The sequence below is a fragment of the Rhea pennata genome, chromosome 3, assembly GCF_028389875.1.
Source record: "Rhea pennata isolate bPtePen1 chromosome 3, bPtePen1.pri, whole genome shotgun sequence".
Lineage (NCBI taxonomy): Eukaryota > Metazoa > Chordata > Aves > Rheiformes > Rheidae > Rhea > Rhea pennata.
In genome coordinates this window covers 22,516,151-22,529,735 of record NC_084665.1, presented here as the reverse complement: position 1 = coordinate 22,529,735, position 13,585 = coordinate 22,516,151, and the positions used below count along the sequence as shown (strand labels likewise).

At 57.5% G+C, this 13,585-nt stretch overlaps 1 protein-coding gene and 1 long non-coding RNA gene across 2 annotated transcripts; both read left to right on the top strand.

Annotated features, from left to right (window-relative positions):
• Window positions 1-2,214: 2,214 nt before the first annotated feature.
• HLX (H2.0 like homeobox) lies at window positions 2,215-6,428 on the top strand. The gene is made up of 4 exons (XM_062571778.1): window positions 2,215-3,086; window positions 3,739-3,918; window positions 4,455-4,639; window positions 5,552-6,428. The coding sequence occupies exons 1-4, from the start codon at window positions 2,528-2,530 to the stop codon at window positions 5,891-5,893; spliced, it is 1,266 nt and encodes a 421-aa protein (XP_062427762.1). The 5' UTR covers window positions 2,215-2,527; the 3' UTR covers window positions 5,894-6,428.
• Window positions 6,429-6,586: 158 nt separating this feature from the next.
• Window positions 6,587-7,460, top strand: LOC134138310 (uncharacterized). The gene is made up of 2 exons (XR_009957858.1): window positions 6,587-6,696; window positions 7,176-7,460. It is a non-coding gene; the product is annotated as an uncharacterized LOC134138310 (long non-coding RNA).
• Window positions 7,461-13,585: the final 6,125 nt, after the last annotated feature.

Genomic DNA, 13,585 nt, shown 5'->3' with positions numbered 1-13,585 from the left:
GGGGGAGGCACATAGGCACCGCGGAGCGCCGCGGCCGGGGGCTCCGTCGAGGCGGCAGGGCCGCATCCAGACCGGGAAGGCACCTGCCTGCTGACGGGGGCTCGGGCTTCCCGGCTCCGTCGCCAGTCCGAGGCCCAGCGCGGGGGTCAAGTGCTTTAGTGCAACGTGTTTAGTATTTCCTTTTGGGTTATTTTTGTCCCTGCTGGATGAAAGCGCCGACCTAGCACTTGTCTGAGTGACGGCCCGCGGGGAAGACCGCGCTTCCAGAAGCGGTAGCAAAATCAGGGAGCCCCGGGGCGGGGGAAGCCGGGACGGGGAGGTGCAGCGAGCTCCGGGGAGGCCCGGGGAAGCGCGGGGGAGCGGCAGGGGCTGCCTGGGGCGCCGGGGCGCCGGGGGCGTTTCTCACCGGGTGCTGCCCGTCACCAGGCGTGCGGGGTGCAGAGGGAAGCGAAGGTTTAAAACGAGGGAGAGATTTATTTGAGAAAGACAAAAAAAAATAATAAGGGGGGTACACTTTTTTCCTCATTACTTGGCGTGCAGCCCCGGGATGATATAATAGCAATATCATAACAAATTTAAGAAAAAGTTTCACTTGCGCAGGTTGGATGCAGTGGCGATAATACACTTTGTTGCCCTTGTGTAAACCAGCCTGATGCCAGGGCTTTGCCTGGCCGTAGAAACGCAAGGGAAACTGGAGTCGTTTGATCCGATTCGAAATCAACAGGCTCACTTTCAGATCATCTGCTCAGGGGAAATCAAGGTGGGGGGGGGGAGATGCAAGAAGAAATGACTTTCCACTGTCGAAATGGGGAAAGTTCAAACCTAATCAAACGTTTCTTTCACTGTCTCCGGTTTTCGGACATATCCTGGCAAGCCATCACTTTTATTTTTCGGTTTCGCCTCACTAATAAAAACCAAACCAAACCAAAGCCGTGCATGGGTTTTCCTTTTGAATGAGCTTCGCATATACACGTGCATATGCATATGATGGCGTTTGCCAAAGAAATGCATTCACCCTCGATTACAGGTGGTTTCAATATTCGTGTATAAGCTACGTCTTCATATCTGACGAAAGAAAAATAGTTTGGCTTTCCGGCAGTTCCCCGAAAACGCTCAGAATTTTGGAAGCTATTTGAAAAAATAATCTTTGAAACAAAAACATAGCAAGCCTGGAATCGTCTGACCAAGGAGCCTGCTTGCTGATGGTGAGGGCGGCAAAAGTTTTACATGCCTGATCTGTGAAATCTACAATTAAAAAATGTTTTTCCAGAGTCAGATCGGGAGAAATGTGGATGTTGGAGGGAGAAAAAGCACAAAAGGCGCTTGGACGAATTTGTCCGTAAAATATTCCAGAGAATGTAGTTTATGATTATATTCTAAAAAGGTGTGTTTGATTCTATTCTTCAATAGTTTGGATTACTACGAATCACTGTTTAAGATGAATTTGCTGTGCAAACAGATGCAGACACTTGGCTGAAGTATATAGTAGAAATCTGTAAAATGACATTGTCTCCAGGATGCAATTAATTAGCCACTACTAACACAGCATTCAACGTGCGTGGGCCCAGAATAACTCAGAGCTCACATAAATACATATGTTGCGTGCATTATTATATACTGATTTTATTACGGACCGGTCAAGGCTCATGTATCTGGGAAGGAAACGTATTTCTTTGGGAGTCGTTTTCAAGCTCTTTCAGGAGACAAATCTGCCTTTCATTGGGAAAAGAATTCCCGCATGCTTTGCTCAGATATTTTGAAATCACAGCAGCAAACGAAAGGGCGCTGCGGTGGCCGTGTGATTTTTTACTAATTAATTAATTACTTAATACTATTTATTTTTTGCAAAGCCGGCGGTGTTTGTGCGGCCGCGCAGGGCGGAACTGAAGGAGCTGGAGTGTGCGCGCAGACAGCGCTGCCTGCGAGGAAGTGTTGCTGCTTCTCCCGGCCAGAGGCGCGGAGGGGAGTGCGGAGGCGAAGGAGAGCGCGCTCCCGCGAGTAGCCGCGCTGCGGGCGGGCCGAGCCGGGCCGGGCCGGGCCCGGGCGCGCGCCGCGATCTCCGCACTTGCCCCGCACGGCGCGGCGCGGCTCCGCAGGGCGCGGAGGCGGGGGCGGGACGGCGGGCGGCCCGGCCCGGCCCCGCGGAGCACGGATTGGGCGCGGGCAGTCCGAGGGGCGGTGGGAGCGAGGGCTGCGCCGGGGCCGGGAGTCGCTGCCAGAGAAAGTTTGGGGAGGGGTGGATTTTTTCCCCAGTGCGAGGAAGGGGTTTGGTTTTGTTTTGTTTTGTTTGCACCGCTCCTCTCCCGCGCTCGCTCGCTCTCTCCCTCTCGCCGTGCGTTTTGCGTGGGTTTTTTCTTTCTTCTTCTTCTTTTTGTTTTCCCCTTGCCCCCCGGCAAGCGCGCTGCCAGCTGCCAAGCCGCCCGCCCGCCCCGCCGTCCCTCCCCATGCGCCGGGGGCAGCGGGCAGCCCCGCGCCGCGCTCCCGGGAGCTGAGCGGCGCGGAGCGGCCCGCGGGCGCCGGCGGCAGGATGTACACGGCCGGGCTGGCCCCTTTCTACGCCTCCAACTTCAGCCTCTGGTCAGCGGCGTACTGCTCGGCCGCGGGGCCGGGCGCCGGCGGCTGCTTCCCGCTGGAGCACGGCGCGGCCAAGAAGCCTTCCTTCTGCATCGCCGACATCCTGCACGCCGGCGGCGAGGCGGCGGGCGGCCCCGCCGAGAGCCTGCCCGGCGGCCCCGGGGCCGGGCTGCCGCCGGCGCTGGGCGCCGTGCACCACGCCGGCCCCTTCCACGCCACCGCCTCGCCGCTGCGGCCCACGCCCGTGGTGGCCCCCGAGGCCCCCGCCGCCGCCTTCCCGCCGCGCCTCTCGCCGCTCTCGGCCGCCTACCACCCGCACCACCGCCCCCCGCAGCACCGCTCCCCCGCGGCGGCGGCGGCCGGCGGCGGCGCGCCGCCCCCCGCCCGCGGCCCCGGGAGCCACACGCACGGCGCGGCGCCGGCGCCCTCCAGCAAGGACCTGAAATTCGGCATCGACCGCATTTTGTCGGCGGAGTTTGACCCCAAAGTCAAGGAAGGCAACACGCTGAGAGGTAGAGAAATTGGCTTGTCCGCTTTCCATGCTAGCGTTCTCGTGCTTTTTTTTTTTTTTTTTTTCTTTTTTTTTTTAATATGTAGATACCCTCTTAAAAAAAATTTTTTTTGAAGTAGCCAGGAAAGACGTAAGCGTTATTAATGTGCTTCTTTAGTAGCGTTCACTAAAATAGCCGCCAGTCCCGCGCGCTGTAGCGGTCTGTGATTAGGATTGGACCGCTTTGAAAAAATAGAGATAGCGTAAAAATAGCAAATCAAACGATCTCAGATTCCCAGCCCGGGCGAAGGTTTTCCCTCAGATGGTAGAGTCCGTTTAAAAGGCTTTTGCTGCAATCAATCTTCTCCAGCAGCGTGTAAACATCCTGACAAAGGGAGTAAATATATCGGAAGATCTTTGAGTCCCGGGGCATTGCCGCCTCTCCAGGGGAGAGCCACGAGGGCGAGCGCCGGGGCTTGCCCGTCCCTACCGTGTCCCTTCGGCGGAGGCTCCCGCACCCGCCCGGGCCGGGACACGGCAGCCCCCGTCCCGTCCCGTGTCCCTCCCTCCCCCCCCCCCCAAGGCCGCAAGGGAGCCCAGACCCATCCGCTAGAAGCGTCCCGGTGCGGAGATTTCGCGGTGTAACAGAGCTCTCCTTGTTCCTGTGCTCACAGATCTGACCTCCTTATTAACTACCAGCCGCCAAACTGGGGTTCATCTCCCCAACTTGCAGCCTTCCGCCAGCCAGTTCTTCGCGTCTCTAGACCCCATTAACGAGGCCTCTACTATTCTGGGTCCCTTAAACACAAACCCAAGGAGCTCAGTTCAGCACCAGTTTCAAGACACTTTTCCAGGTACATACCTTCCCCTGCGACCCCCCCCCCCCCCCGCGCTCAGGGCAGACCGGGCCGCGCCGCCGGCTGCCGCCCCCGTCCCGCAGCGCGCTCCCAGGGCCGCCGGCTCCCTCCTCCCAAAGCGACTGGCCGGAGGCTTTTGAAAAGCCAGGGCATCTTTTTTTTTCTAGCGAGATTAAAGATTTTGGATATCTCGTCCCGAGCGAAAGCACTGGGAGGGGGAGGGAGATCCGACTAGCGCCCTGAATCAGATCGCCCAATCTAGCAAAAATAATACCTGGGGCGAGAGAGAAAGGGCGGGGAGGGGGAAAAGGAAAATATCCGAGTTAGAAAACATGCCATCCTTGTCTGAGGAAACACACACTTACAGAAATCATACCTCGTCCGCAGGCAGGGTGACACTTGCTTGGGCCTTCCCTGCACACCGCAGTCGAGCTGATATTTTGAGCGGATGTAATACTTCTTTTCGGGCATCGATATTAATAACGCACTTTCCCTGTCTCCTTCTCTCCCTGTCTCTCTTTCTCAAACGTCAGGTCCGTATGCAGTTTTAACTAAGGACACACTGCCTCAGACATACAAGAGGAAGCGCTCCTGGTCCAGGGCTGTTTTTTCCAACCTTCAGAGGAAAGGTTTAGAAAAGCGGTTCGAAATCCAGAAATATGTTACCAAACCGGACAGAAAGCAACTCGCGGCAATGCTGGGGCTGACAGATGCACAAGTAAGAACTGCTTGTTTTTCTTTATCTACCCTTCTTTTACTTCCAGTTTTGTTTAGGCGAATATTGGGGAGGGGTTGAAAATTATTTTCCCTTCCTTAATTTTTGTGGCATTCATTTAGAAGTAGGATCTCGGCCTGGTGGGGTTATCCGGGCTCCTACATTAAACAGCTTTTTGAGAGGTCCTGTACGGTAACACGTTAGCGTATTATAGCAGGATTAACTCCCCGTTCCTAACGCGAAGATTTCGCCTATGGACTCTTCGCGTTTGTTTTGGCAAACACTGACAACGACAAGCAAGGAGGCAAACAGGGCCAGAGGAGATAATCAGTACGCAAATTATTGAAGTGCAACTCACAGTAGGAGGCAGTTTAGGTCAAAGGAAGTAGAAACAAACACACTATTTTTTTAATGTCCCTTAAAAAAAAAAAATCTCTCCCTACATTGTGAAATCCCTAGTTCTGGGGAAGTGAAAACTTCTCTTCAAACGGAATCATTAAGCGCCACTCTGTAATGATTCCACCATTGACGGCCCACAGCGCACAGAATTGTATAACGCTGTGGTTTCTTGAGTAAGATTCGGTTTCCTGGAAGAAGAAGTAGAAAGGAGAAAAAAAAAGAAAAAAGGACCCCCCCCAACCCCATTGTATTTAAACACGCGAAGGAGAAAAAAAGAAAAGTTACTCGTGTGAGGTTGGGGGCAGAGGAAAATGCGGATGGTATCTCCTTTTATCCTGCATTGCCTGCTTGCAGGCGTTTCCTGCAGAGGCCAGGGCTCTGCTTAGCCGTCCCCAGCGCAGCCCCGGCCGCAGGGTGAGCGGGGCGGCGGTGCCGGGGCGGTGGTGCCGGGGCGCGGGCGGTGGTGCCGGGGAGCGGTTCTGCGCGGCCCGGCGCTGACGCTGCGCGGTGCCGCAGGTGAAGGTCTGGTTCCAGAACCGGCGCATGAAGTGGCGACACTCCAAGGAGGCGCAGGCCCAGAAGGACAAGGACAAGGAGCCGGCGGCCGAGAGGGCCGGCGCGCCGCCCGCCGCCCCGGGAGAGCCCGAGCGCAGCCCCAGCCGCTCGGAGGGCGACAGCGACAGTAGCGACGCAGACTCCCTCGACATGGCCCCCAGCGACACGGAAAGGACTGAGGGCGCCGAGCAGAGCCAGCCCCAAAGCGGTGTCATCAAGTCCTCTGGCAGCCCCGGCCTCCCCTCCCCGCCGCCGCCCGCCGCCAGCCCTGAGCCGCCGCCCGCCCCGCGGAGCGGCCTATAGACGGGGCGGCCGCGGCATCTCCGCCCGGGACCTCCGCGCTAATTTATATTCCTTCCTCCGAGCTGCTGCCGGGTCTCAGAGGTCGAGGGGGCACATCAAGAGCCCCCTCCTCTCCCACGGCCAGCGCCCTGCCCGGCGGCGAGGGCTTGGGGACTTGGGCGGTGCGGGGAGCTCCAGCCCTGGACAGTTGTGCATGAGGCGCGCGGCAGCGCCGCCCGGCCGCCTCTCCCTCCGTGCTGCTCGGTGGGAGAGCGGGATTTCTCTCTCTCTCTGTCTCTTTTTTTTTAATTTTATTCTCCCTCTCGCACCCCTTGCGCTCTCCAGGAAAGTCCGAGCGAGAGACTCCGAGAATGTGCTCTGAAATCCCTCTCCCTCCCCCTCAGACATTTTACAATGTGAAGTATTTTGCCAACATCCTCATTGGTTGCAACGTGTTGCTTTGAATAATCCGGCCAAGAAATACTGCACTGACAAAATATATAAATATATATATATATATATATCCTGTAAATAAAATGTTTGCTATGGTTTGTAACCACGTCAGTCTGTTGACCAGGGGAGAGGGCTGATGAAGCTGATCCAGCTTCCTATGCCCCGCTCAAAAGCAGTCACTGTCTGCTCCTCGCCTTAAAAGACTCTGGATACAGCCTTCTCCTTTTTTCTTTTCCTTTTTTTTTTTTTTTTTTTTTTTTTTTTTTTTTTTTTGATGGAGCCGATGACAAGATCCGGATTTGACTATGCGAAATTGTGCCTCGGGGAGAAAGTTGCCAGTTGCATTTGTAGATCCCAATGTGCGTATATATGTATGTATACATATATATATATATATATATATATTCTGGGGGGTGGCTTTTTATTTTTGTTCTTAATGCAAGACCAAAGCGGACTCTTTAGCTGCCTGGCGTCTGGAACCAGGCGGCCACCGGGGTGTCTTAGGAGTGCTCGCAGGGGCGGCCTGCGGCAGAGGAGAGCCCCCCCGGCCGGGCCGGGCCGGGAGCGGGGGGGGGGGGGGGGAAGCTGTTTTGGTTTGTTCTACTCGGATTTGTTACGTCGCTCGTCGCAAGCCGCCGCGCCGTGCGGGAGGCCTGCTCGGCGCGCGCGCGCGTGTGGGGGGGGGCTCTGTGACATCACAAAGCCTCTGTGCGGCCCGGGGGGCGCTCTGTGACGTCACAATGGCGGCGTGCGGCGCGGGGAGGGCGCGCGGAGCTCCCCGGGCCGGCGCGGGCCGTGGGGGGCCGCGCCGGGAAGGGTTTCACGCCGCGCTCTCTCTCCCTTTCTCTAGATGGGGAGCTGCGCGGACGGGTCTGGCTGGGCTGGTGCCCTCGCTGGGAGGGCGAGCAGAAACCGCTTGAAGCCTGTGGCTGGATCACTCCTTCCTGCCTCCCTGCGGGTCCGGGTTCGGATCCGCTGGCTCTACTCAGGTTTATCTCCGGCTTCTTTCCTTGGGAAAGCGCTGTAGTACTAACTGTTCCACTGATGCTGAGGTACGGGGAAAGACGAGGGCTGTTTCTCAGCGACCCTCCTTGCTCCTCCTCCCCGCATCAATAAAAGCGAAAGTCGTACCGCTGAGGAACCGAACTGTCATTTCCCACTGAGAAATGGGTTTTTGCATCGGAGTTTTCTGCGAGATCCTAATCAAAGCCGTTACTTCGTTTTCAAACACACCGGCTGTAACCGCGGGGCCGAGGGAGGCCTGATCCTGCCCAGGAGGGCTAAGGCGAGGGCAGGTGAAGAGAATCAGACCCCATATGCTGAGCTGCCGGGCGCTGAGCATGTGAAACCTTTAGTAAGAGAGGGGAGATGGAGTAAAAAAGGCGAAGGACAGAAACGTGCTTGGGTGTCATACGGCGATGTGGAGGAGGGCGAGCACCCTGCCCGGGGCGTCTCGCCCTCCGTGGGTGTGCCGCGGGAAAGCCGCTGGGCCGAGGGCGCTTTATCCAGGGAGGGCACCCTCCTCGGGGCCATCCCTCAGTCAACAACGAGAGTCTCGCCCTGGAGCTCTGCAAATCAAAACACCCGAGCAAAGAGAAAGAGGCTGAAAGCATTTTCAGCTGTTTCTCCCGCCCTTCTCCGACACGAACAAGTGGGAGATCGGGGGGGGCGGGGGGGGGGCTAGACCGCAAGCCAGGAGCCCAGCTTGCTGGCCGGGGCAGGCGAAAGGGGGGGAGGGGGGATCAGGTGAAGTGGAAAATAAGATCTAACAGAGTGGGCAAAGGCTCTCTGCCTGAGGCACGGGCAGGCAGGGGAATTCCCGAGGGTGCCGCGCACGACCCCCCGCTCTCCGCATGGGTGCGCGCAGCGCCCGTGCACGGTAGCACCCGCGAGGCACCTTCCCTGTCCCGTCGCTGCGGACACAACGACACAGGAGAGAGAGTGGGAAGGAGCTACAGGATGCACATTTGGGCTCCTCTTGAGACGCTCTCAGGGAGGAAAGAGGGGTGTCATGGCCTCTGGAGGGGCACCCACGAAGCGCGGAGCCGAACCTGTAAATTGCTGCAAGCACCAGGGAAGCGGGCTATTTCTAGGGCCGCTGCTCTATACTTTAGGGCGAGGTTTATTATGAAGGGTCGGTTTATAACTTCCGCTAAAAATAAGGGAAGCCATGGGACAGATGTCCAGCGAAACGTTAGACTATTTCTGTTCTGGTAGGCGCAATGTGGCTCACAGAGAAGCAGGATTTTGTTTGCCTCTCTTATTTGTGTTCCCTAAAGCCTAATCCATGCGGAGCAGGCACGGGGAAAACCACCGAGACGGGCTCGAGGAATGCGGGATTTGACACGGCTCTTGTCAGACAAGGAAAGGAAAAGTGCACAGGGAGAAAGGCTCTCTTCCCTTAATCTAGAAAAGTCCGCACCTCTTCCAAGTACAGCGTTGCATTTTCAATTAACGAGGGGAAAATGCTAGCGTGGACCCCAGAGGAAGGAGCGAGCAGGGGCCACTTCTTTACGACAACTTTCAAAGATAACGCTGCAAAGGGGGGAAAAATAACATTGGTGAGAATCAGGCTAAGGAGAAAGATGCTCGGGCGTAGAAGGAAGAATTGCTCTAAAAATTCTTCTGGATGGGGCCAAAGGGACCTGGGGACTTGAAGCTGGAAGTGAGCAGGGCTCCCCGCTCCTGCCTCCCCCCGCCCCGCACCTCCAGGCTTTGGGGGCTCCATGTGTGGCCGCCGTGAGGAAGCGCTCCGCTCAGCACCTCGGGCTGCTGCTCTTGTCAAGTGGTAGAGTTGAGAGAATATTTTGTTCTTTCCTCTTCCGAAAAAAAAAGAAAGAGAAAAGAAAGAAGACTCTCCCCCTTATTGCTTCCCTTATGCACGTCTTCCTACAGTAGAACAAACCCACCAAAACGAGTTCTCGGAGAGACGCACGAACAGAGAGATTTGTGTCCCGGTCGACTGGGAAGGGAGTTTGCCCAATCTCGAAGGGCTGGAGTTTACTACTAAAATATTGCAGAACAAGTCGAGACAGCGTCGTGATTATAGCTAGATCGATCGCGATTCACTGGCGAATGCGACCTGTCTGCAATGCAATGCAACGCTGAGCCAGAGTAGGACCGAAAAAAGCCCGAAGGTGGGTTTTCTGTCCCCCATCGCCCCTCGATAACACGGGACATTTTTTATACAGGTTATTTCTGAATGTGAAATAGCTGGCATCGCAATGCAAGAGCTCGCGGTTGTTCCACTGATCCGATTTCTCGACGCTTTCCAAATTGGGGGGGGGGGGGGGAAATTACAGCTCTTCGGATAGTTTCTTTATCTCCCCCCCCCAAAAAATGTTGTGACTCTTTTCAGACCTGTGCCTGCCGATCTCCAGTCCTCTGGGCTGTGCGGGTGCTGCACGGCTCTGCCGGGGGGGGGGGGGGCGGGGAGCAGGTCGCCTCGGAGGGGTCAGGGGCACCCCCCCCCCGGCAACCTCCCGGTGCTCGGCGCTGTCCCTAGATGGTGTGGCCCTAGACCGTCCTGCATAGCACCTAGTTTTCCCCTCGCGTGTGCCCGGCAGAGCTTTTCGGGCATGTTTCACATGAAGGGTTGTATGAGAGCAAGGCACCGGAGCGATATAAACTGCCGCACGGGGCAAGAGGTTTCCCTGCTTCCTCCGAATTTCCCATGTTCGGGAGATCGAATTCAGAATAAACAGGGAGGCCTTTTTGTGCCGGTTCATGATCGGACCCCCTTCTGCAAACGACGACTTTGTGTCCATGCTCGCAAAGATGAACAGCCTGGCTTCCCAGAGGCGGGTCTGGAGGAGAGAAGCTTACCAACAACCCCAAATCTCCCCGAGCGCTATCTTTAGAGGTCCAACGAGATCCTTTCCTTCTTGCTGAATTTCTTACTAGAAACCTCCCATCTACAGAGTCTTGAGGCAGCCTCTGAAATAATAGCCGCGTTTAAAAAGAAGAAGAAAAAGAAGAAAAAGACACATTTTAAGAAAGCCATTTACTGGAACCGTGGAAAAGGGCGGGAACGGGCTGGACTGGAGCTCGCGTCGGGGCTGCCGCATCCCTTCCTCTGCGCGGGCAGGGGGACTCGCCCGCTGCCCGGCTCGCCCGGGGGTTGCGTCCCCCTCGCAGAGCCCTGCAGGGTCGGGAGGGAGAGTAAGGAAATCTGAGTTCGCCTCCCTCGTTAGCTCAGTGAGATCAGCTCGGCTCCTTAGGAAAATATTTTTATTTTATTTTAATGTCGGGCTTAAGCTTATGTCTTAAAAAATAATTGTTTTCAGACTCCGGTTTGCTCGGAATCACTGTTTCACACTCACACGCACACACAGCCTTCTCTACAGTTCATGCCTCGGGACTGCCTGGCGTCTGCAAGACAAACTGCAATCTCCGAAATGTCAACTTTTGCCACAATCTCGACTAAAAAAACCACCCCCTTCTTATTGCTGTTGAGCGCTCATCAGAAATAATGGCTGTTTACACAAAACCTTTATTCACTTTCTTAAATAAACGCCAGTGAATTCAAATAAAGCAAACCCTCAGCTATAATTCAGGCACAACGTTTGCTGTGTGTATTCTCGGCTGCGGACCTGGAGAGACTCCTAGGAGAGAAATATGAAGTCTCCTTTCATAGTCCACCTCCATTAGCAAAATATTCTAGCTCACCTCGACCGATCTTTTCCTAACCAACTTTTTTTTTCTTTCTTTCCTTTCTTTTCTTTTCTTTTTTTTTTAATCCCCTTGGCTGAAAGGGAAATATTTCCTCCTCTGTCCCGTGTCTCCACTTGGGAGATGGCAGAGATGTTATTTAGATGCTTTTCTTTTTAAATTAACTTGCAAAAACGCCTTTCTCCTGTCCCAAAGCCCTGACTTTGAGACGTGCTAAGGGGTCAGGAGAAAGCGCAGTGCAAGCAGCCGGACTCGGCTGCCGCGGGCTCGGGCCACGCCGCGACCGTCGGAAACGCGTTTCTCCGGTGGGGACGCGCGTCGCAGGCGTACTTGGACCTTTGGCAGCGCGCAGGGCCGGGATCTCTTAGCTCGGCGGGCTCGGGAGTTCAGAGCAAGGCCGGGGGCGGGGGGGGAGTGAGGTGCGGGCAGATCATCGAGGCAATGTCACGATCTCATTTATTTGAAAGGACGAACAAGAAAATGAATTCTTGCTCCTGCAGCCCAAACCCATCAGCGGAGTCAGGTAGCGGGGAGCCCTCGGTACGTGCCCCGCGGGGAGCGCAGTGGGTCGGGGGCCGCCAGCCCAGCACCCCTCAGCCCAGCTCCCACACCGCGGAGCGCCATGGCGGAGACCGCCGCGGGACAGGGCCGTCGGGGTGGCCCTCGGGGAGCTTCCTCGGCACGGCGCAGCGGGGGAACCCCAGGACATGTGCTACCCGTCACCCCAGCCCCCTGCTCTCTGCCCAGCACTCGCGGCCCCTGCTCTAATGAGATCCATTAAGCGTATTATTGATGTGGAGGTTTGCTGTGAGGTCCTTGCTGGAGGGAAGCGGAGCTCTGCTGCAGATACAGGCGCTCTGATCTGCACCACCTGGCTGAAACCAGAGAGCCGCCACTTCATTAATGGGTTTAGCCTTTGCTAATTGGTGTCTTTAGGAGCCTTGCCAAATTCTGCTCTGGGATCTTTGGAGGCAGCTTTTTGTTTTTCCTTCTGCCGGTGACACTCGTTGACGGCAATTAGACTCGATACCACTCATGTGCCGGAGGGCAGTGAGGGAGACCAAGCGCCCCGCGGGGGGGGGACGGGGCGCCACCAGCGCCCCCACCCCGCACCGCGGTCCCGGGGCCCGTTTCGTCTCCGCACCGCGCCCGGCGGGCGGAGCCGCCGCCTGCCTTCATACTCAGCATCATCGCCACCAAAATGTGAAACGCTGTCCGTTTGGAAACTTTCTGCCGGGGGGCAGGGGGGAGGCGAGCCGGCCACCCTCTGCTCGCCCAAATCCGGCTGCAGCAGGTGGCACGGGTGGAGGTGCGTGTGCTCGGCGCGGGCCGCCTCCCCCGCGGAAACCAGTTCCGGGCCGGGGCCGAGGCCGAGCCCTGGCTGCAGTCGGCCTGGGGCTGCCCCTGCTCGCTGGTGGCTTACTCCGATCCCCAGAAGTAGGGGGCAGCGGGGAAACGGCCGTCACCGCCTGCCCCGTCTCCTGTCGGGCTGAAGCCTCGGGCCTGCGGGCGAGAAGCTCTGTGCTGTGTGCGCCGCGGCCCGCCCGGCCGGGGCGAGGAGCTGGCAGGGCCGTGCCTTGGCCGTGCCTTGGCCGTGCCTTGGCCGTGCCGGCCCTGCGGCCGCAGCACCGTGGAGCCGGCTCCCGACAGGGCACCGGCGCCCCGCGGCCGGGCGGCCGCCGCCACTCGGTCCCCTTCGCCGCCCGCCCGTGGGGTCGACTTTCTCCTCAGCCCCACGGGCTCGGCCGGGTTTTCCGGGACTCAAACGGCCATAGTTAATGAAATCCGATCGCCGCAAATCACAGACCTCTGCCGTACGCTATAATCAAATTTCTGCTTGCCTTAAAAAAAGCAGGCCACCCTCCTCCACCCCCATTCTCCAGACAAACCCCAAATCAAAGGTTTGCAGCCATCACACCCCTCTAGCTATGCCTGGTCCCAGGCCATCTCTCCCGCGCTGCGTTGCCATGAGTTACTCTTCCTCCGATCACCCGTCCCTACACGCTGCAGCCAAAAGAGGAGGCTGCCCAGCCCGAAAACCTCCCTTCTCGCCTGCCCGGCCCACTGTGCGCAGCCCGGGGACGTGCCTGCGCGGGGCTGCGCGCAGTGGCGAGTCTGCTGTCGCCGCCTGGGCGCGGGGAGGTGATGGAGGGCAGCGCCGGACAGCCGAAAAGAGGGGGCGGCGGGGGGGGGGGGGGGGCAGAGAGGCTCTACAAATCACACCAATCCCATTTCCCGGGTAATATGTCACCAGTCGTGTAAGTCAACTATTCAGGGGTCGGAGACGGCGGATAAATCACTCCGAGCAGGGATTTTATCCTCCTCATGGTACAGTTGTCGTTTGGACCTGGGCACTCACTTCGCGGGCAGCGCGGCCCCCGGCGATGCCCCGCCCGGGCACCGGCCCCTCCGGGGCGGCGGGGGCAGCGCCGGCCCGCGCCTTGCTGGTAGGACGCAGCCGCCCAGACGCTACGCTGGCGTGCCAAATTAAGAAGCACTTGATCCCCCCTACTCCCCCCGGATCCCCGCCCCACCTTGGCGTTTTCTGACTAGAGCGGCTTGCAGAAAGCAGTTTCCGCTGGAAAAATA

What these genes read in the sequence shown, in the direction of transcription:
- HLX (XM_062571778.1), top strand. Translation starts at nt 2,528, where the DNA reads ATGTACACGGCCGGGCTGGCCCCTTTCTACGCCTCCAACTTCAGCCTC. An exon ending in GTTTCAAGACACTTTTCCAG is followed by an intron (nt 3,919 to 4,454) that starts GTACATACCTTC and finishes CTCAAACGTCAG; the next exon opens with GTCCGTATGCAGTTTTAACT. An exon ending in TGGGGCTGACAGATGCACAA is followed by an intron (nt 4,640 to 5,551) that starts GTAAGAACTGCT and finishes GCGGTGCCGCAG; the next exon opens with GTGAAGGTCTGGTTCCAGAA.